Source organism: Eptatretus burgeri, chromosome 3 (genome assembly GCF_056783735.1).
Source record: "Eptatretus burgeri isolate ZD-2024b chromosome 3, Ebu_testis_v1, whole genome shotgun sequence".
Lineage (NCBI taxonomy): Eukaryota > Metazoa > Chordata > Myxini > Myxiniformes > Myxinidae > Eptatretus > Eptatretus burgeri.
Genome location: NC_140963.1, coordinates 99,767,697 through 99,792,143, shown reverse-complemented (window position 1 = coordinate 99,792,143; position 24,447 = coordinate 99,767,697). Strand labels below are relative to the sequence as shown.

At 41.4% G+C, this 24,447-nt stretch overlaps 1 protein-coding gene across 10 annotated transcripts in view; it reads left to right on the top strand.

The window, feature by feature from the left end:
* The window catches only part of LOC147030532 (inactive dipeptidyl peptidase 10-like), a 780,352-nt gene that overhangs the window by 726,173 nt on the left and 29,732 nt on the right, over positions 1–24,447 (top strand). For all 10 annotated transcript variants that reach the window (XR_015056434.1, XR_015056435.1, XM_085874668.1 and 7 more), the window contains one exon: positions 10,976–11,074. Coding sequence is in view for 8 of the 10 variants with exons in the window: in XM_085874668.1 (XP_085730794.1) it covers positions 10,976–11,074 (99 nt within the window). In the remaining 2 variants the exon portion in view is untranslated. The remainder of the gene's footprint in view (positions 1–10,975; positions 11,075–24,447) is intronic.

Below are 24,447 nucleotides of genomic sequence, written 5' to 3'. Positions count from 1 at the left end.
GGGTGGTAACCTGGGCCGGCCACCCCCGTGGCAATGTACAAAAAAATATAAATATTTACATATATAAATATATGTATGTACATTTCTACATGTATATATATATATATATATATATATATATATATATATGTACCGGGGGGGGGGGGGGAGGGGGTGTGCTTACATGTGTAAGCATACGAACCGTGTTTCCCCATTGTCTCGGGTCGCTCACCTGCATTTGATTTTTCATTTATTTATTTTCCTTTATCTTTTCATTTATTTATATTTTCATTTACAAATGCTTTCAGACAGTATTGTAATTTTTCCTGGTGTATCGGCTTCGATGTCTGTCGGCCCACAAAATTACCATGTTTCCCCATTGCCTCGGGTCACTCACCTGCATTCTTTTTCATTTATTTTTCATTTATTTACTTTTTTCATTTATGGATGTTATCCGACGATTCTGTGTTTTTGTTTCCAATGCACTGGCTTCGATGTCCATTGGCACATAAAATTTCAGCTTTCTACATCACCCGGAAGGTACCGATCTTATATATCATTCAGTCAGTGAGTCAGTCAGTGAATCAGTGGTTAGAAAGAGCCTTATATATTACTATAACAAAACCACCCATCGCTTTGCTGACAGTAATACAAAAGGGGGGAGGGAGAAAAAGAGGGGGGAATAGGGAGAAAGGGGTGGGGGAGAGAGAGCGGGGAGAGTGAAGAGGTGGAGGGGAATGGAGAGAGGAGGGAGGGGAGCGAGGAGGGGTGGGGATCAAGGAGAGGTGGGGAGCTAGGAGGGGTGGGAGAAGGGAAGACAGTGTGACGTGAGAGGATGGGAAGGTAGATGTGTGAGGGATCATTAATTATGATTCGTGCTGTTTCATCAAAATGATTCTGCATTGAATAACGGTGAAGATGGAAACAAAATAATATCTGAAATTCATCTTCTAGCAGTCATATGATAAACTCGGTCCAGAGACAAATTCCCGTCTGGAGACAAACACTGCCTGGATGCATCCGGAGTCAAACACCACGCGAACACGTCCGGAGTGAAACACCGGCCAGACATAAGCACTGTCCAGACTTAAACACCGTCCTGATATTTTGAGAGAGAGAGAGAGAGAGAGAGAGAGAGAGAGAGAGAGAGAGAGAGAGTGAGAGAGAGAGAGAGAGAGAGAGAGAGAGAGAGAGAGAGAGAGAGACAGAGAGACAGAGAGACAGAGAGACAGAGAGACAGAGAGACAGAGAGACAGAGAGACAGAGAGACAGAGAGACAGAGAGACAGAGAGACAGAGACAGAGACAGAGACAGAGACAGAGACAGAGACGGAAAGTGAGAGAGGACATGTGGGAAGATGGTGCTGCACTGTATTGGGGAGGGATAGATCAATAATGGGACAAAAAGAAAAAGATAGAGATGTGGAGGTAGGGGTGTTAGTGGAGAGAATATATTATGCTTAATGAAACACACACACGCGCATGCATGCACGCACGCTTCGCCGACATCAGCAATTTTTCGGGAATCCGCAGGTTGGAATCAGTATGATTACCCACTTCAGTACTTACTGTACACAACCCAGAAATCTTGAGTAGCTTTCACCGAAAAACAATGTTGCATTTATATGGGTATTTCAGGGATATGTTCACAAACATTAATCTTTATAAACATCTGCATGTGACGGGTGGGAAAATTGTTTGGCTCAGTAATTTAGAAAACAGTTAATACAGGAAACGGCTCGGAAAAATGGGTGTTATTTCACAACTCGCTCAGTGTGATGGAGCACGAACCACTCGCTCAGGGTAATGGAGCACGAACCACTCACTCAGGGAGACGGAGCACGATCCACTCACTCTGGGTAAAGGAGGATGAACCACTCACTCAGAGTGAAGGAGCACAAACCACTCGGTCAGGGTTACGGAGCATGAACCACTCACTCAGGGTGACAGAACACAATTGACTCGCTCAGGGTGATGGAGCACGAACCACTCGCTCAGGGTGATGGAGCACAAACCACTCGCTCAGGGTGACGGAGCACAAACCACTCGCTCAGGGTGACATAGCACTATCGACTCGCTCAGGGTGATGGAGCACAAACCACTCACTCAGGGTGGCATAGCACAATCGACTCGCTCAGGGTGACGGAGTATGAACCACTCGCTCAGGGTTACGGAGCATGAACCACTCACTCAGGGTGACATTGCACAATCGACTCGCTCAGGGTGACGGAGCATGAACCACTCGCTCAGGGTTACGGAGCATGAACCACTCACTCAGAATGACATAGCGCGGTACCGCTTTCGACAATGGGCGCTCAGCAAGTGGCTTTTGCACTCCAATTAAATTGGTGATCACGAGTGGTTGGCCAGGCTGTCGCTGCATTCCATGAAATATGGATTTAATTTTAAAGCCGGTCTTCACTTCACACACAGCAGTTATTGAAATAAAATGAATATATAAATCTGCCATTTTGCCTGTTCATCTGTGCGTGTGTCACGTGGGATATTGGATCGGGGTCCACGTAAACGTTATAACTTTTTTTTAACGTCCGTTGTGTTTTTACTAAATCTACTTTGATTCCCTGCAGAGCATCTCGCAAAACCTCTGAAAAAATATAGACACAGGTCTGGCAGATGCGATGGATTGGCGTTCCCTCTGGGGGCAGAGCGTGAGGTCTCACAGCGAATGCATTAAATCATATAGCTTAATGAAGCCTGTTAATTTTGGCTTAGTTTTGGCTAGTTAATAATTTTTTGGCTAGTTAATAATTCCTAAGTCTTTTATTCCCTCTATATAATTCTCCAAAGAGTAGAAAAAGAGAAGTTTCATGGTTTGGAAATTTCATATTTTCTTATGTATGTACGGAGAAGGAGGGAACAAAATCTTGCTTGCGTCGAGTAAATAAGTATATTGGCTTAGTTATGAGACTCGTTATTTCCTTAAATTATCAAATTTCACAATAGATTTCGACACTTATTCCGGACGATATCCAATCCTCAAAACCGAAATAATATTTCGATGAGACACTTGAATTAGTCCGTGAGAGTAGATCGTGGAAAATCGTATCATTTAATGCATGAAATTGCTCCAAGCTCCTAATTTGAAAACTATAACACTTACAAAAGCGATGTATACAGCAATTTGTAGCTATGATGAACAGGCATTTGATAATATGTTTGAGGAAAGTGAAAAAACAAAGTTTCTCATGAAGAAATCTTTGCAGCCTTTTCCAAGTCAAGGCATGGTTGAGCAGGCCAAAAAACATGGCGGCTTCGTCCCCAGCGAGGTTACCCAGGAAACGTTTTAAGACCCCAGAGAGCGAGGTGGCCGAGGATCGCCTGATGAAGGATATAATTAAGTAAGGCCATTGATTATCTTCATAAGGGGTGTTTTAATTAACATAAACACCCAATTTTCAGTCACGCACTTCCTTGAAGTTTTTCTTCGTTCGCATGCAAAGTTTCAGGCTGTGAGGTTTTATGGTTTTGGAGTGTGGAGGAGACTCACTGACACGCACGCATGCACGCACACACACACTCATATTGACATTTATTCGTATGTATATACTGTATATATATATATATATATATATATATATATATATATATATATTTATATATATATTTTTTTTTTAAGACAAGTGAGCTGATGTCATCCACTCTGGTTGCAGAATCATTATCGAGGGTTGCCACAAACTTCTCCACATTCTCAGGTGCAAAATATACAGTCCAGGAGCAGTTGGTTCCGACTGGGGAATGGTGGTAGAGAGTGCAAGCCATTGGGGACATAATATTTGAAAGCAAACACAGAATTGAGGCATTCGGGGCCTTCTCGTGAGCCGATCGTAAGCTGTGATGCCATGTGGAGGGAGGGAAGGGATAAAGGAGGAGCATACTCCAGAGACAGATTTAACAAGATGCCACCAAGTTTTACTAAGAGACAAGTTTGAAAGTTCATTCTGAAGTTCCAACAGATGTTGTTTTCTGGCACACCCGAGAGTGGAAACACTTGTTGCGGGCTTTGTGGAATGAGTGGACACCCTTGATGGCCAAAGTGAAGCTATTCTTGTACTTTGAACTTTTCATCTGCATTTAATACTGTATTGTAAACGAATTTCCTTTATTTATGGGTCAGAATAATGTATTTGGAATGAGAGACTCGGTGCTAAATTGGTTCTCCTCATTTGTTTGCAGGAGGCAACAGACCGTGGTTATAGTAGACAAACACTTTAATCCTTTTACGCTGGACTGGGATTTTCCTTAGGGATCTGTCATCGGTCGTTTTCTATTTGTTTGTTATTGCACCCCTGTATAAGATATTATCCTGTGTAATGTATGCTGATGACACAACTTTACATTACAATTAAACCTGGTAACAGGGTTGAAACAGTTGGGAAACTGGAGAGCAGCATTGGCGAGATAAAAAGCTGGATTGTCGGGATCTACTTGACTCTGAATGATGATAAAATGGAGTTTATTCACGTATCACGAACTGGAGTGAGTGACGATATCTGCAACATATGTGCCGGCAACCTTTTAGTGTTATAGCCGACGTCTGCTGTCCTTGATCTTGAGTGAATTTTGACAGGCATCTTGGTATGCAAGCTCACATCAACATTATTTGTATAAATGCGTCCTATGCCCTTGTACACAAACTAAGACAGATTCGCAAGTGTCTGGACAAATGCACCACAGCAAATTTAGTGCATGTCACTTCACTTCTTGATAATTGGAATTGTCTTCTTATCAATCTCCCAGACAAATACATCTCCAAGTTACAATAAATTCAAAATGCACTTGCTCATCTGGTATCTCCTTCCAAAAAGCACAATTACATCACCTCTGTCCTTATTAATCTAAACTAGCTCCCCATTCCTTATATAATTGAACGTAAGAGACTCCCATTAACATTTAGGTCATTGAATTAAATGGTGCTCTCCTTTCCTCGCTGATCTCTTCACTCCCTACTGTCCAGTAAAATCCCTCTGGGAATCAAATGAACAGCTAGTAACACCAATATCTAAATGAATAAAAACATCTAGAGAACACACATTTGTGTATGTCGCTCACAAAGCTTTGAAACGCCCTTCCAGAATCAATTACAATTGTTCAAATTGTTGATAATTTAAAGAATCAACTTCTTTTATTTGCAGCACATGACTGCTAATGGCATCATTATCTGATGGTGTGTGCCGCTGACGTAGTGCCCTCTACCGGTGAGGGTACAAATATGTAATTTGTTTATAGTGCTGGCGATAGCTCGCCAACCCTTTGTGAAGGACACTGTGGAATATTTAGCATCCACCAACTAATGCTGGCAGTCGGGACGCCCAGTTTAACGCCCATAAAAATGAACTCGCTTATTTAAGACTGCATCCTAACTTCCCATGTTTGAAATGTTATTTCAGTTCTTATTGGATATACTGTCATGTAAGAACTCTTGCTTCACTGACGATGACTAATCTATGGGGCAAGAAAAAAAGAGGATTCCTGGGAGATCCTGCGCTCTGTGCTGGGATAACCAGCGTCGCAAGTTGGCGTTTACAGTTTCCCATTGTTCCCATGTACCGATGCGTACAGACACCATCCTTTTTTTGTTTTTTTGTTTGCATCACAAACCTTCCTGGTAGTTCCCTGATCCACTGGCTTGTTGGTTTTATCTAAATCTGTTAATCCATTCTCAAGTTAACAAAAATCGATTCCTGGGATTTCCTGCCTTCTGTGCAGGGATAAGCAGCATCGCAAGTTGGCAATTGCCATTTCACAACGTGTGCCTTTGTACCCATCCATCTACAAACCGACATTTATATATTGGCTGCTCTTAGAGCACCCTTATTCTGGACATTTCCATCTGTCTGTCCATGAAACTTTGGTCAAGCCTTGGGGCTAAACCACTCAACCGATTCCAATGAAATTTGGTAGGTCGGACCAATATTTCTGGGAATCGTGTGCTTTCGAATATAGGACCCCGGGCCCTAACAACAGCAGAGCAACGGCCCTTTAAAGTGGTCAAAAAAATCGAAAAAAATCAAAAATAAATAAATCGAAAAATCGAAGCTTAGAATTCTGTGCGCAATATATCTCGCTCCCTTCATACCAATTTGCAGCCCGAACAAAAAATATTTGTAGGAGGGGATAGGTTTTGGGCGAGTACATGTCGAACATTTCAAAAACGGTTAATTGTGAATATCTCTAAGAGAAAGTGTCTGATTTTGATGAAACTTGGTTGGTAGGTTCATACCATGACCTAGTTGTGTGCAAATGAGAACCGTTGCTATGGACCCATCCGTTGCCGAGCAACAGACCTTTGAAATTTTTGAAAAATGCTAAAAAATTAATTTTTTCGAAAATCAAAAATCGGTCCATGAGCAACTGTGGGTAGTACATTCAGCCATATTGTCAAAAATTTCCAGCCGGATCCTGTGAAAACTGTCAGAGAAGATAGACTTTGAATGAACCCTGGTCGAAAACAATAAAAAAAACGAAGTTCGTTATATCTCAGAGACTATGAGTCAGATATACATGAAACTGGTATGGTAGGTTCATGGTATGTCCTAGTTTTGTGTGAGAAAGAACCGTTGCTATGGATGCTTTTGTTGGCTAGTAACGGCTGAAAAACGACTAAATTCGACTTGATCGACTACCCATGTCCGCCTACTGGCTTGTTGGTGTATTTGTTTGCCTGTGAGCAGGATATCTCAAAACGTTATGGATGGATTCAGACGAAACTTCATGGGCAGGTTGGGGGTGTGACAAGGACAAATTGATTCGATTTTCGGGGAGATCCAGATCTGAATCTGGATACGAGAATAAAAAAAAACAATTAGGCCAACATGATATTCAGCTTCAAACGATATTTCAAAATGTTGTGGACTGATTCGGATGAAACTTGGTGGACAGGATGGGTAGGTGACAAGAACAAGCTGATTTGATTTTGGTTCAAGTCCGGATGCAGATCCGGCCTATCATTGGGATACAAAACGTACACTTCAGACGAGTGGAGATATGCGTTCTACCGAGTACCATTGTAGGTACCCTCACCGAAGGAGAGGGTATTGCATTTGGGTCTATTTGTTTGTTTGTTAATTGCCGGAATCCTTCGGATTTCAGAATTTACGTTGTTTGTCTGTCTGTCTGTGTGTTTGTTTCCTTGTTTGTTTGTCTCCACAGAACTTTGGTGTTTTCTCTGCAATCGCTTGTTGGATTGAGACGAAATTTTCACCATTGGTGCGACTACTCATGTGGAATGTTCTCATGATGATTATGATGCCATCGGTCATGTGGTGTGGCAGCCATGTTAGAAAAACGGGAAAAAAAAACTTTGGACCTTTATCTCTGAAACTGCAACAAGGAAAAAAATTAAACTTGGCACATAGCAAGTACTCCTCATGGGGAATGTGTTTTTATTATGATGTCATAGGTGCCTTCATTATGAAGCCCTGGCTGGCGCAAAGATGTTGGCGCAATGGAGATGAAGGTGAGGCGATGCTGTTTGTTGTTGGTTATGTTGTGAGGAGATGTGGTTTAGGAGATGGCGAGGAGATGTCGTTGTGGTGAAGGTGGTTGTTGTGAGAGCGGTTGTGGAGAAGGTTGTTGTGAAGGCGGTTGTGGAGAAGGTGGCTGTGGTTGAGATACGGTTGGTGGAGAAGGTGGTTGTTGTGAAGGCGGTTGTGGAGAAGGTGGTTGTGGAAGTTGAGATGTGGTTGGTGGAGAAGGTGGTTGTTGTGAAGGCGGTTGTGGAGAAGGTGGTTGTTGTGAAGCGGTTGGTCCAAAATAAAGATAGCAAAAGAAAAACACTACCTCAAAGAACACAGCCCGGTTACACGAATAATTTCCTTTAGACTTCGGTGGGGAAATCTATCTGAACCCGTACTTATTGACATAACTGATCTCTGAGAAGCCTGAATGGTGTTCTGTGAATTTCCACAACCGTAACAATATATATATATATATATATATATATATATATATATATATATATATATATATATATATATATATATAAATAATATTGTAATTCATTCTTCATGTATAATTTGTTGACGTTGCTGTGTTATGGGATATTATAGTTCTTTGTAAGAAATTTAATTTTAACTGTACACTTAAAGGAATTGCATGCTTACACAGCTTGTAACTTTTCTTGTAAAGCTCATTGAAATTTTGTATGAGGTGTAATGTGCTGTCAAATAATGTAGTTATTTTTATTGTTATTATTTTTATATTTTCCTTGCTAATTATATGTATTGTACTGAACTTGTATATTGGAAGAATAAAAAAACCTGAGTCATGTCTTGCATAATTGTATCTCATTCCTACAAGGTAACTCCCCGCATAACTGTTTAGATCATCTCCATGCACCAACCCTTTTTTGCTTAATTTTTGTCAAATAAGATAAAGATATTTGCTTTCACAACATATTATTGTGAATGAATATGTGTGTAACTATCGTGAATTTATTTCAAAGTTTATACTGTGTTTATTGTGTGCAGATATTTTTGATATTTTGACAACTGATAATTTGTAACTGACCAGCAGAGCCTACTTGTCACTTCGCTGATGAACCAATTATTCGTCCTGTTTGTCAAACGTTTTTGGGTGCGAAGGAGAAGAAAAGGAAGACAAATTTAGCCGTGCATGGAATGCTTCAATCCCTCCCTGTCCTCATCCTCCCACTTGCGCTCTCCACCCCCCTTTGCCCCCCCCCATCTGTCCTGATGTCCCTTCCCACTATAAATGTCACACAAGATGACAGGCTTTGACAGGCCCTTCCGTTTGTTGTTTTTTTGGGGGGGAGGGGGGGAGTACAAATTTACCCATGCGGGTATGCTTTAAACTCAGCGTTACCCAGGTAAAAAAGGAAATTGCAACACCCCCTGCCACCACTACCAGGTGGTGTTGCACGGTACACATTTACATAGAGAATTTACGTTCCCCCCCCCCCCCACACACACACACACACACACACATACACACACACACACACACACACACACACACACACACACACACACACACACATACACACATGCACACATCCCCACATGAGGCCGCAGCCACAGAGCCTATGTTACCACCTCACACAAAATTTTGTATTGGTACCCTGAGTTTGGAGTTTGTAACTTAAATGATGTGACTGTGCATGAGGCACAAAGCCAGAGAGAGACAGACAGACAGACAAACAGAGAGAGACAATGTTGTGTACAGTATGTATGCATGTACATATATATGCTATAAGTGTGTGTGTGTGTGTGTGTGTGTGTGTGTATGTGTGTGTGTGTGTGTGTGTGTGTGTGTGTGTGTGTGTGTGTGTGTGGGTGTGTGTGTGTGTGTGTGTGTGTGTGTGTGTGTGTGTGTGTGTGTGTGTGTGTGTGTGTGTGTGTGTGTGGTATGTATTTTTTTCTTTTGAGTTTTACTGGACCATTTTCATGTGGAGTGTGATACACCGAAATTATCAGCATGATCTCCTGAGTTCATCAGGCCCAATTAACGACGAAAAACACAAAAATATTTCCCATGTTTTAAACGCACACCATGTTCAGGTGCATGGAGCAGCTTAATACATCCTTCCACCGTCGCATGGCATTTCAATTACAAAAGAAAGAACAAAAACAATGATAACATTGTGACAAAGCATCTACGAATTAATCATAATACTATTAACAACAGTATTAAGCATAATATCATTTTGCTATAATAATAATAAAGAATGTATAATCCCCACTCAAGCCCAAGCACATCTGGACTTAGTGATATTCAAGCTAATGCTCAAGCAGTTCAGCAGGCAGGTATGCAACAAGGCTGTGAAGACCAAGGAAAATTTTGTCCATTGCATCAACGGGCCCACTGGTTTCCATGAATACACCAGACGACATAAAATCTTTGAGACTCGGGCGAGTTGAGCCCGATTTTTGAATTATATGGGATAAGTTTGCATGAATATATGCAGTGTTGTGAAAGGCTGGTTGTTGTGAGCTGAGGGATAGCATGCTCTCTCATTTTGGGAGCAAGCTCTCGTCTAAGCTGTTTCATAGAATTGTTTCCCTGTAGAGTGGAAATCTGACGAAAACTGTCATTCTGATGCAGTGCTTGCAAAGAGCATTGTATCCAGAGCATGGTGTCAATCAGGTGTTGACATAGCCATTTATCCCAACATTCCTCCATATCCCTCAAAACAACCGAGCCATTATGCTTCATCATCCTGGAAACTTCCCTGCCTGGCGATTAAATGAGATATGGAAGTTAATTATAATTAGGAGATGGATATTAAGCTAGATTCAGTTAATCATAAGATTGTCACTAGTGCATACAAATATGTTGATAAATTCAATCGGTATAGATGTGGCACAGGCATGATGGGCCAAATCCCCTACTCCATTGTCGGAATATGGTTCATCGTGTTGCTTTTGGTCTTTGCCTCAAATTTGAAAGGAAATTGCTCAACATGAGCATTATATGAAGTCGTACAAGCACTCTTTCATTTGCTATACCGGGTTATCTTCTATATTTTACAATATAATACTTTGGCACCCCCTAGTGTCATTCTTTATAGATTTCATATCGCTATGCATGCAAAAAAACGGTCAAGGTGTGGTGCCATTGTTCTCTAAGGTCGAGTACTGAACCGATCTGGTGTTGGCCGCCTTCTTTAGGTAATGAGTTCTTTTTTAAGTCGAAACAATTTAGGTATATGGAGGCATTATACTGGAGCTAGAGCACTCCTATTAAAGTACAAGACCCATCATGGCATCACTATGAACCGATTTTGCTTATTTAATTTGTGCCTTAAATTCCAGAGCTTTGGACTCGTACATTTTTGTGGCTCGGTTGGTGTCCTAGAATTAGCAGATATTTGTCACGGCATCATGCCACACTTGATGACATGTTTCTAACCCCCATTTTATGTCCAGGTAAATATTTTTTCGTGAGAACAGGAATAATATTTGGTCATGTAACCATTTTTCCTCTCTGTTTAACCTCTGATTATATCCAATTTGCAGTTTGGCAGGAGCTGGAGGGGAACAGGCATCTGCGGACAGCCTTGGCATCAAAGCATTTACCTGAGCTACATTACCATGATGTCATTCTGGATGATTTCGGTAAGATCACACATCACCTCTTTAGAAACTGCATCTTTACATGGTCAAGGCCTTTATTGGCATGGTCGTGAATTCCTACTGCACAAATGGCTACACCCAGCACCTTCATTATATGGTAGTGTGTGGTGTGTGGTCTAATAAAGGATACTTTTGTATCCTTACTATAATTCACGGACTGGTGTTTGTGTGTTTGTTTGTTTCTCGCGCTAATCCTCCTACAATTCTGAGCAGATTACATCCAAACTTGTTACATAGGATCAGCAAGACCCCAATTAGTGTATAGGGGTGTTTTTATCTTTGCCAGTGGTCTTGGGGAGGGGGGGACAGGGGGGATGCAAATTAGCTATGTAAATGTGTATCGTGAAGCACCTCCTCCAGGTGGGGGAGGGTATTACAAGTCTCCTCCATTTACAGTACTGTATTCCTATCCCCACATTTTCCAGTGCAATGACGTGTTTTGAATTATAAGCAGTAGGTATGTTTTTGTTTCTCACATGTAACCCAGTTGTTGTTTTTTTGGCCTCTACAGAGCTGTCAGTTGCCTATACACCTCCCAAATAAAGGTATGCGTCAGAAGAACGTGTTGCATGCTTAGAACAAGATCGCCCGTAGGGCGGGTACTCTGCCAGTTTCATAAAAGAGTGGCAAAATTGGGGTCACACAAAAGTATGAAAACAAATCAAAATACTATATTTTCTCAGGAGTTGGAGCAGAAAACCCAAGGTTTGCACGATCCATAATTCCTGACATGGAAAGTGTAAACATTAGCATTTCCAGGATGTTTTTAGTTGTTCTTCTTATGACATCCACTTAATATGGTGACATGAAATTTTTCCAGTGTTCACGATTGGACATCGTGTTGAAGAAATCAATGCCTCTCAGGCTGGTATCCTCCTTGATGATGCCGCAAAGGGTTGTGAGTGGATGCCCCCTTCTCCAGGGTTCCTCAGGCCTCCAGAGTAGGACTTTCTTTGCTGTTTCTTCATGGTGCATCACATGACGTGCAAGGCGAAGACGGCATTGCCTCACAATAGCAGAGATTATGGGAAAACAACCACACTAATCTCTGTTGGTGTTCTTAGTTAATGTGCATTTAATGCAACTTAGTAGCGGCAGTTGCCACAATGGAAATCACCTTCTTGGGAAATTAAACATCAATTTTTCGGATTTAAGGCACATCTTGGGAAATGGATCAGTTCGTGTGGCAGTAATGATAGTTTTTTGTGGATTTTTTATTTTTTTTTTGGCAGTCAGGTGACAAGGCTGCCATTGTTAAATCGTTTTCTGAGCAAGAAGTACACGTGATTGCTATGATTTAAAATATGAAAGAGCTACATGATGCTCTAGCATTGAGATCAATATAAAATACCCCATGTTGTTCCAGTCGGCTGGACAGGTTGATTTCCAATAGCCCAGGCATGGCTTTTGCACAGTTTTATTCACTCTGCCACCAAAGATAGAAGAAGGTTATGTTTTCATCCCTGTCTGTCTGTCTCTTTGTTACTTACGAAATCGAAAGATTTCGGAAGTATATTGATCACTTCTGTCCTCTGTTTGTGTGTTTGTTTGTAGGCATGATAACTCGCGAACGGAAGAAGCTACCAATGTCAAATTACACCACATGATTCAGGAGGGTGGTGGCTAGCGCTGATTATATTTTGGTCAAAATCGGTCAAATGTCAAGGTCACAGTGAGGTCAAACATCCAAAACATTCTATTTTTGTTGGTTTGGTACAGAAACAACGTAGAAACTTTTGGTTTGCGTCGCTACCTTCTCGAGAGACAGCTTTTATTAGACAAGGTCAGAGGTCAAGTTGACGATTTCGTAAGTACCAGTCTATGACTGCTTGTTTGTTTGTTTGTTTGTTTGTGAACAGTATTACGAAAAACTCCTCGACGGATTTCGACGAAACTTGGTGGGGGGTTAGGTATGGTCCAAGGATCATGCCATTAAATTTTGGACTTGGTCCCCCCCCCCCAAAAAAAATTGTTAGAGAAAATTTTTTTTTTGCATTTCTTCATATTTTAAGTGATTTGCAACCCCCCCCCCCCAAATTTTTTTTTTTTACCCCCCCAAAAAAATAGAGAATTTTTTTTTTTTTTGCATTTCTACATGTTTTAAGTGATTTCCAACCCCCCCCCCCCAAAAAAAAATTGTTACCCCCCAAAAAAATTGTAAGAGAATTTTTTTTTTTGCATTTCCACATGTTTTAAGTGATTTCCAATCCCCCCCAAAAAAAATTGTTACCCCCCCCCAAAAAAGTTTTTAGAGAATTTTTTTTTTGCATTTCTACATGTTTTAAGTGGTTTTCTACCCCCCCCTAAAAAAATTGTTACCCCCCCCCCAAAAAGAAAAAAAAAATTGCGTTTCTACATGTTTTAAGTGATTTCCAACCCCCCCCCAAAAAAATTAAAATTGTTCGAGAAAAAAACATTTTTGCAAATTTTTTTCAACAAAATTTCGATTTTGTTTTTGCATTTTTACGTGTTTTAAGTGATTTCCAACCCCCCCCCTCCCCCACCAAAAATAATGTTGGAGAAAAGAACTATAACTCTCTCAGCACTGTTGACATCATATTTAATGAATAAAGGGGCTGTCACACCTTGACAATTTAGCCAACCTATGCCGATTTATGAAAAATTTGCCTAATACGCTGGCACACGTCGAATACATTATGCGTAGGTTTTGTATACATTAAGAGCACGCTGAAAAACAATGCCATAAGTCATAGTACGCTGGCTTTAATCGTTGAACTTTGTGGTTTTTCTCAACTATTCGTATGCTTAAAATTTTACGACGTACTCGGCGTTTGGCTCGCACGTTCCGCTATGCTGGCCTTAAGGTTTAGGCACGTTATGCGATCGTTGACACACGTTATTTATATGTTACTCATATGTGGAAACACGTTGAGGTAACATTTGCATACCCGAAACTTATTCATAAACTCTAGGTAACGTTTTATAAGCACGCTACACGAACGTTGTTCACAGCTCGCAACGCGCTACTAGAAAGTTTCTCATGTATCGAAACACATCAAAGTAATGTTTAGGGAACCCGCGACTTATTTATAATCTACGAGTAACGTGCTGGGGAATTAGTTGTAGAGCATGTCCTACAAACAAATACGTATGTAGAAGTATTAGACGTCTTCATGACGACCACAGAACTTACTGAACACGTTTCTAACAAACAGCTGACTTAGAATGACGTATTCACAGCGATTTGGGGAATTGGTTTATAAAAAGGGCCTTCGCAGGAGTAACCCATCTTTTTTTTAGACTTCGTGGTGAGTACATGTTGATGTCATTCCTAGAGGTGGAGGATACGGCAAGGCTGAGACGACAATACCTACCTGTCCTCGAACATCAACATGACCTCATCGAGTTGACATTGCACCAGTTGCGTGCCAATAGAGCCGGGAGAAGAAGACGTGAATGGAGGAGAAGGAACTGGGTCAGACCATGGATCGGGAGGCGACGCCATTACGGCATATATGACCAGCTCATGGTGGAACTCCGGAACGAGGACCATGCATCCTCCATGAACTTCCTGCGAATGCCTCCAGCGATGTTCGACGAGTTGCTAGCCAGAGTGGGTCCAAGGATAACCAAGGATTATTATGAAATCATTTCAATAGTCCAGTGGAAGCGATTCAACTCGTTCAATGGAAACGATTTCAATTGCCGAGCACCAGCGTCCAAAAACAATAGGCGAGTGACAGCAAGTTAACTCGTTCAATGGAAACGATTTGAATTGCCTTGCACCAGCGTCACAAAACAATAGGCGAGTGACAGCCGTTTATTAAAATAGTTTAGTGGCAGTCAATGGATAGCAAACGTCATGTAATCATAAACGATGCGCTCCCACGTTATGCATGCGCTAGACTATCGTTGGGCATAGGCTGTGGATGCCGAAACACGATAAGCAATCGTTGGTATAACTAATCTATAAGTTATCGAAGCGTTCTGTGTTCATTACTCGTACATTATGCATTTGTCAAAGTCTTTTTTAATAATTTCAATAGTAAAACGAAGAAATATTTCATCTTCGGAATGAGGAAAAAAAATTAGCCCTTTCAGAACATCGAACAATGGTGCAAGGTATTCTATTCGTTGACGCAACGAGGATCCATCATCCCCCACAGCCTCCACATCACGCTCACATACTACTACTGACATAGACATAAAGCTACTACCAATGCTACTACCACTACTACTACTACTACTACTACTACTACTACTATTATTACTGTCACGCACACCTACTACTAGTAATAGTACTGCTACTATTGATACTACCGGCATTCACATCCACTCACCATGGAGTCTGGAACAATGATGGGTTTTTATTGTGAAGCCCATTTGTATATACCAATTCCCCGAAACGCTACCAATACGCCAGTACACGGTAGATGTAAGTTAGAAACACTTTCAGTAAGTTCTATGGTTGTCCGGAAGACGTCAATTTAATTTGTCTACATACGACAATGTGCGTTTTACATACGTTACAAATAGGTTCATAGCATGTTACTCAAAGGTTATAAGCACGTTTTACTTAGGTTCAAAACATGCTACTCATAGGGAAAACGCACGTTACTCTTACGTTCATAGCACGCCAGTCATTGGTTCAAGGCCAGTTATACATAGTTTCAATGCACGTTACTCATAGTTTCCAAACACGTTAAACATAGGCTAAGCTGACGCTACTTATTTGTTCAAAGCACGTTACTCATCGATTAGAAATTTGGTTTCAAGTATGTTGGCCATTACCTTGACGTGCTTCGACTTATGAGTAACCTACAAGTAACGTGTGTTCGCCGTGTTTAAACGATCGCGGAACGTGCTAGGAACAGATGTCAACATATGCGAAACGTGTGAGCCTTATGTCGATTACGTCTTAAAATTTTCAGCATGCTTGAAATTTCACGACGTACCAAACGGACTAGGTAATATGCCAGCGTACTTCAATGATTTCCAGCATACTCTAAACGTATACACAACTTACCTGTAGCGTATCTGATGTGTGCCTAGCGTTGTAAACACATTTTTTATAGAATGGCATACGCTGGCAAAATCGTCAAGGTGTGACTGCGATGTTGACACTTCAAATTCTCAGGCAGTTTTGATTTCAATCGGCGTCCGGCATGTATTTAACTGGCTACGCCACGAGTTCGCCGGCGATACGTATAGCACGCAAAGGGTAAATTAAACTCTCGTTTGTCATAGGTTTTGAACGCCGACCACAAGGTAAGCATTCGTTGGTAAAAGTTATGTATAACACAACGAAACGTTCTGTGCCCGTTACTAATATGTTATGAAAACGATCAACACGTTATGAATACGCCAAAAACTTTTTTAAAAACATCAAAATTTCAGCGTAGGCCAGCGTTTTACATACATTTTTATACGTTGCCATTGCTGCCTAAAACGTCAAGGTGTGACAGGGCCCTAAGATATAAGGTTCACTTGAGTGACCCAGTTGAGTATTGGCTTGAGTATTGAGTATTGGCGGCTTAGCGAGTCTTGAGTCACTTGAGTATTGGCGGCGGAGGTTTTGCACTCTCCCGAGTGCTTCCCCTCGAGTTTGTTTGTGTGTTTGTTACTTACGAAATCTGAATATTTCGTAAGTATATTGATGACTTCCGTTTCTGTTTGTTACTTACGAAATCTTTAGACCCGTTTCTGTTTGTTCCACACGAAATCTTTACATTTCGTAAGTACATTGATGACTTCCGTTTCTGTTTGTTTGTTTGCTTGTTTGTAGGCACGATAACTCGAGAATGGAAGAAGCCACCAATGTCAAATTACACCACGTGATTCAGGAGGGTGATGGCTAGTGCTGATTAGATTTTGGTCAAAATCGGTCAAACACACAAAAAATGATAACTTGAGAACGGAAGAAGCTACCAATGTCAAATTACAACAAGTGATTCACGAGGGAGGTGGCTAGCGCTGATTAGATTTTGGTCAAAATTGGTCAAAGGTCAAGGTCACAGTGAGGTCAAACATCCAAAACATTCGATTTTTGATGATTTGGTACAGAATCATTGGAGAAACTTCTGGTTTGTGTCGCTACCTTCTCTAGAGACAGCTGTTATTAGACAAGGTCAGAGGTCAAGTTGACGATTTCGAAAGTACCAGTCTATGACTGCTTGTTTGTTTGTGTTTGTGTGTTTGTTTGTAGGCACGATAACTCGAGAACGGAAGTAGCTACCAATGTCAAATTACACCACGTGATTCAGGAGGGTGATGGTTTGCGCTGATTAGATTTTGTTCAAAATCGGTCAAAGGTCAAGGTCACAGTGAGGTCAAACATAATTCCGTAAATTCAAGTGGAGAAATGTAGTATTTTTGCTTCGCTCGACGTTACGAGTTCGTTTTAACTTCGATTTTAATTTTGTCTTCGGTTTTTGCGATCGCTTAGGACGCTTAAAACTCGGTTGTCGAAATTCTGGTAAAAATTGGATGTTTTGGAGACGTTTTAAGATTGTATAAAAAATATTTCACTCGACGCGTCACGGGTCGTCCCATGATGCAGTGCGCTCGAGCAGACGCGTCGTTGAGTTACGTTAAGGTATAATTGCGTGGAGAAATGGAGATTTTTGCTTCAGTCGACGTTACGATTTTTGATGGTTTGATACAGAATCATCGGAGAAACTTCTGGTTTGCGTCGCTACCTTCTCTCCAGAGACAGCTTTTATTAGACAAGGTCAGAGGTCAAGTTGACGATTTCGTAAGTACCAGTCTATGACTGCTTGTTTGTTTGTTTGTAGGCACGATAACTCGAGAACGGAAGAAGTTACCAATGTCAAATTACACCACGTGATTCAGGAGGGTGCTGGCAAGTGCTGATTAAATTTTGGTCGAAATCGGTCAAAGGTCAAGGTCACAGTGAGGTCAAACATCCAAAACATTCGATTTTTGATGGTTTGGTACAGAATCATCGTAGAAACCTCTGGTTTGCGTCGCTACCTTCTCCAGAGACAGCTTTTATTAGACAAGGTCAGAGGTCAAGTTGACGATTTCGTAAGTACCAGTCTATGACTGCTTGTTTTGGTTGTTTGTTTGTTTGTAGGCATGATAACTCGAGAACGGAAGAAGCTACCAATGTCAAATTACACCACGTGATTCAGGAGGGTGATGGAAACTGCTCATTAGATTTTGGTCATAATCGGTCAAAGGTCAAGGTCACAGTGAGGTCAAATATTCGATTTTTGATGGTTTGGCACAGATAACTCGAGAACGGAAGAAGCTACCAATGTCAAATTACACCACGTGATTCAGGAGGGTGATGGCTAGTGCTGATTAGATTTTGGTCAAAATCGGTCAAAGGTCAAGGTCACAGTGAGGTCAAACATCCAAAAAATAATAACTCGAGAACGGAAGAAGCTACCAATGTCAACTTACACCAGGTGATTCACGAGGGTGGTGGCTAGCGCTGCTTAGATTTTGGTCAAAATCGGTCAAAGATCAAGGTCACAGTGAGGCCAACCATCCAAAACATTCGATTTTTGATGGTTTGGTGCAGAATCATCGAAGAAACTTCTGGTTTGCGTCACTACCTTCTCGAGAGAAAGCTTTTATTAGACAAGGTCAGAGGTCAAGTTGACGATTTCGTAAGTACCAGTCTATGACTGCTTGTTTGTTTGTTTTTTGTTTGTAGGCACGATAACTCGAGAACGGAAGAAGCTACCAATGTCAAATTACACCACGTGATTTAGGAGGGTGATGGCTCACGCTGATTAGATTTTGATCAAAATCAGTCAAAGGTCAAGATCACAGTGAGGTCAAATATTCGATTTTTGATGGTTTGGAACAGATAACTCGAGAACAGATGAAGCTACCAATGTCAAATTACACCCAGTGATTCAGGAGGGTGATGGCTCGCACGGATTAGATTTTGGTCAAAATCGGTCAAAGGTCAAGGTCACAGTGAGGTGAAATATTCGATTTTTGATGGTTTGGTACAGAATCATCATAGAAACTTCTGGTTTGCGTCGCTACCTTCTCTCGAGACAGCTTTTATTAGACAAGGTCAGAGGTCAAGTTGACGATTTCATAAGTACCAGTCTATGATTGCTTGTTTGTTTGTGTGTGTGTTTGTGTGTTTGTTTGTCGGCACGATAACTCGAGAATGGAAGAAGCTACCAATGTCAAATTACATCACGTGATTCACAAGGGTCATGGCAAGCACTGATTAGATTTTGGTGAAAATCGGTCAAAGGTCAAGGTCACAGTGAGGTCAAATATAATTCCGTAAATTCATGTTTTGAAATGGAGTATTTTTGCTTCGCTCGACGTTAGGAGTTCATTTTAACTTCAATTTTAATTTTGTCTTTGGTTTTTGCGCTCGCTTAATGCCCTGTCACACCTTGACGATTTAGCCTGCGTATGCCTGACGTATGCAAAATTTGGCTAAAACGCTGGCACACGTCGAATACGTTATGGGTAAGTTTGTACACATTAAGAGCACGCTGGCATACGTCGTAGTATGCTGGCTTACGTCATAGTACGCCGAGGTGTTAGACAAATTTTCCATGCTTGAAATTTCCCGACGTATTCCGGCGTATGACTCACACGTTCCGCATAATGCTGGCCATAAGTTGTTGGCACGTTATGCGATCATTGACACACGTCGACACACGTTACTTGTAAGTTACTCATAAGTCGAAACATGTCGAGGTAATGTTTAGCGTACCCGAAACTTATTTCTAACCTATGAGTAACGTGTTGTAGGCACGTTTCACGATCGTTGACACACGTCGCCACACGTTACTTGTGAGGCACTCATAAGTCGAAACACGTCAATGTAATGGTTAGCGTCAGTGTTCCAGACTCCCTGTTTTTTTTTTTCTGTTTTTTTTTCTTCGGTACGATGGTGTTGTTTACACTTCGATTTCTAGTGCGGTTATAATATAATATAATTAATAGGCTGCCGCTCAACGATTTAAATCATAACCGCACTCGAAGTCGAAGTGTCAACATCATCGTCATTCCGAAGGAAAAAAAATTTAAAAAAACAGGGAGTCTGGAACACTGACGCTAACCATTACATTGACGTGTTTCGACTTATGAGTAATGTACAAGTAACGTATGTCGACGTGTGTCAACGATCGCGTGGAGTGCCTACAACTTATGCCAGCGTATGCGGAATGTGTGTCATACGTCGAGAAATTTTCAACATGCTGAAAATTTCTCGATGTACTCGGCGTATGACGACGTATGCCAGCGTGCTATTAACGTATACAAAACTTACCCATCACGTATTCGACATGTGCCAGCTTGGTTCGGCAAATTTTTCATACGTCGGCATACGCTGGCTAAAATGTCAAGGTGTGACAGCGGCTTCACACTTCGATGTCTAGTGCGGTTATGATTTGAATCGTCGAGCCGCAGCCTATGAATAGCCTACGCCACGTGATCGTCGGCGATACGCTGCCGTGCGCTATGCATAAGTTAGAGTATCGACGTGAAGTATAGGTTGTGAACGCCGACAACACGCTCAGCATTCGTTGGTATGTTTACACATTCTGTGTACGTTACTAATACGTTATGCATACGTCCAACACGTTATTATACGCCCAAAGCTTTACAAAAAACATCAATAGTTCAGCGTACGCCAGCGTTTTGCATACATTTTGAGACCTTGCCATACGCTGGCTAAAACGTCAAGGTGTGACAGGGCCTTTAGGATGCTTAACACTCGGTTGTCGAAATTCTGGTAAATATCGGATGTTTTGGAGACTTTTTAAGATTGTATAAAAAATATTTCACTCGCTGCGTCACGGGTCGTCACGTGGTGCAGCGCGCTCGAGCAGAGGCGGCGTTGATCACGTAAAGGTTTTCCGTGTGCGCGCTGACGGTGTTTTCGATAAAGATGGTGTTTAAAAGTCATTTTTTATCCCAATAAAGCTTATCTTCGCATGCCTGACTCGCTAAGCCGTCGGATTATGTAAAGATTGTTGGTGGATGGCCGAATATTACGGTTTTGTGACTTTGATAAAATAATATTAAATAATTACATGGAGAAATGGAGATTTTTGCTTCGGTCGATGTTACGATTTTTGATGGTTTGGTACAGAATCATCGTAGAAACTTCTGGTTTGCGTCGCTACCTTCTCTGGAGACAGCTTTTATTAGGCAAGGTCAGAGGTCAAGTTGACGATTTCGTAAGTAGCAGTCTTTGACTGCTTGTTTGTTTGTTTGTGTGCAGGATATCTCAAAAAGTTATGGATGGATTCGGATGAAATTTGGTGGGCAGGTTGGGTGTGTGACAAGGACAAATTGGTTATATTTTGGTAAATATCCAGATCTGGATCCAGCTACTAGAATTTATTAAGGGATTCTTCACCATTGAGAGATAGGGCCAAAAATTATGTATAGCACGATATCTCAAAAAGTTTCAGATGGATTTGCATGAAACTTGGTGGACATCTTGGGTGTATTAGGAATAGCACCTGGAGAGTGGTTCGTGATGAAAATGAGATGGCATGCTTATTAAACAGGTATTTTTCTTCTACTTTTCCACAAGAACAGTCAGGAGAATTGCCAATAGCTGAGAGTATCTATCAAGGAGGTGAGGAAGGACCTTTACAGAAGATCCAGGTTGGAGTGGAGTAAGTAAAGGAACAGCTCGGTAATCTAAGAGAACATATGGTTCTGGGTCCAGATAATATGCAACTGAGAGTATTGATGGAGATGGCTGAGCAGGTAAGAGAGATGTTCATGGATATTTTCAATAGTTCCTTGGAGTCAGGACAGGCACCGGAGGATTGGAGAGTAGCAAATGTAACACCATTATTTAAGAAAGGATCCAGAGAAGAATTGGAAAACTATATACCTGTTAGTTTGACTTCAGTTGTCGGGAAGGAAGGTGTTGGCGATATTTATTACGGACCAGATGAGGAACCATTTAAACAAATGCAAACTAATTAAAGGTAGTCAGCATGGGTTTACCAAAGGTAGTTCCTGTTTAACAAATCTTTTAGAGTTCTATGAAGCAGTGTCTGATTGGGTGGATGATGGAAAGGCAGTGGACATAGTATATCTGGACTTTAAGAAGGCATTTGATAAGGTACCACATCGGAGGTTGTTACCCAAAGTGAGGTCTTGTGGAGTAGCTGGTCAGGTAGCTAATTGGATTGCAAACTGGATTAGAGGTAGGAAGCAAAGAGTGGCTGTGAGTGGGAGGGTGTCTTGCTGTGAGGATGTAAGTAGTGGGGTACCTCAGGGTTCAGTACTCCGACCATTACTATTCATTCTTTACATCAATGATTTGGATAATGCGGTAAAGCGTAAGCTTTCAATATTTGCAGATGACACAAAGCTTGGAGGTAAGGTGGATAGCAGTGGGGGTGGTGATCAGATTCAGGAAAGTATTGATTCATGTATAGATTGGACAAAAGATTGGCAGATGGAATTTAACCTCAGCAAGTGTAAAGTGTTGGTGATTGGAAACAATGAAAATAAAGATTACTGGATGCAAGCGGTAATTTTGGAGCGTGTCAGACAGAAGAAGGATCTGGGGGTGGTAATGGATACGGGACGTAAGCAGGCAGCACAGTGCCAGGCAGCTATAGGTAAAGCAAATAGGGTTTTCGGTTGTATTCAGAGGGGGATCAATTATAAAACAAAAGAGGTGGTGTTAACATTGTAAAGGAATTTAGTGAGGACGCATCTAGAATATTGTGTGCAGATTTGGTCACCACAACTCAGGAAAGACAGCTCTGTTGAAGAATTTTCAATTCTTCCTGGACATTTGAGTCATTTTTTAAATACAAAACATAAACAAATACAAACACAAACATATCGAGATGGAGAATTCCAGAGGAAGTTAAGCAACACAGTCTTCCTCCAATTTCTGCAGTACATAGAAACTTTTAATTCTTATGTAGTATTCAGTGACACTGTCTGTTCATCCTCCAGACATGTTGATGCCACAGGTGACGTGTTTGGAGATTCAAGGGAGAGATCACTCACAGCTTTTTGCAGCAGTCATCTGGAGGTCAGCTTAATTTTGAAGGGATAAGGAATATTTTTGACCTGAAGGTTGATAGGAGTATTTTTTTTATATAATATTCAGCGATCAGAGGGGGTGAGATCATACAATGATGTTTTGATCATTCTTGAGACATTACGGCGCCAAGACTGCAATCCTTTTGGTGCTAGGATGGATCACACATGGCTCCTTGGTCCAGAGGTCAGGAGTTCAGCCCGAATTAAAAAAGCTCGGAAACAATTTATAATCTGAAGCTGACAAGAGTACAAAAAGATATCTGGATATCACCTTAAGCAAATATCCCATTGAAGCTAGAATGGCGCCTCCAACCAGACTTCCAGATGCCAATATAATTGTTTTTTATGAGAATTCCTTTGCTAAATAGCATACATGTTTGGTTACATAGATGTAAGATATATGTTGTTTTGGAATACATTTCTTACAAAAGGTTATCACAATACATTGTGCAATATGCTAAAACATTTTGTTTTTTACATTTAATCAATCAAGTTTAATTGGCAACATTTTATTATTTTTTTATCACCCTTAAACCCATTATGCTAATTTTGGAGAAATTTGCATCAACAGCTGTGACAGAGAGGGTTCAGAGCAGGGCTACGAGACTGATTCCAAGCCTAGCTCAACTCAGCATTGAGGGGCGGCTGAAGGAGACAGGGCTTTTTGCACTAGAAAGGAGGTGGGGTTTGTTTGTTTTTGTATACATTGTCGAGGCACGTGTGAGAGCTAACACACAACGCACGGTAAGGGGGGCATGAGACAAGAGGGGAGGGAGAGGGAAGGACAAAACAGTGGGGAACAGAGACATTAGGAGATCTGTGCAAGGGAGAGGGATGGGGTGGGGAACACAGGGAATACAAGATGGACATTACAGGGACTTTAAGGAAGGAAAGCAGGAAATTTGAAGGAGGTGGGTTTGGGGTGGATTAACGGGGGTGGAAAAGATCAAGGTTTTGGATGGGGGAAGATAAGAGGTGGTGGTTAATGGCTGTTTTGAAGGCTTTGAGAGAAGAATAGGATTGAAGAGAGTGTGGGAGTTTATTCCAAAGGCAGGAAAATAGAGGAATGAAAGAGTGAAGGTGAGCAGTGATTCGTGATTTTGGTAGTTTTCCCAGAAAGGGGGTGTTGGCGGACCTTGAGTGCCCTGTGGAAATATGAGGGAGACATATCGCAGATAGAGCAAGGGGGGGGGGAGACTAGAGAGGAGATGGTAGAAGACAGAAAGACCACCGACCTGCCTGTGGTGAGAGAGTGAGAGGCCCAAAGACTCAGCCTCATCGCGGGAGATGCCAATGATTCTAAATGCCTTGGTTTCCACAGTGTGAAGCTGAGAAAGGTGAGAGGCAGGAGCACCAGC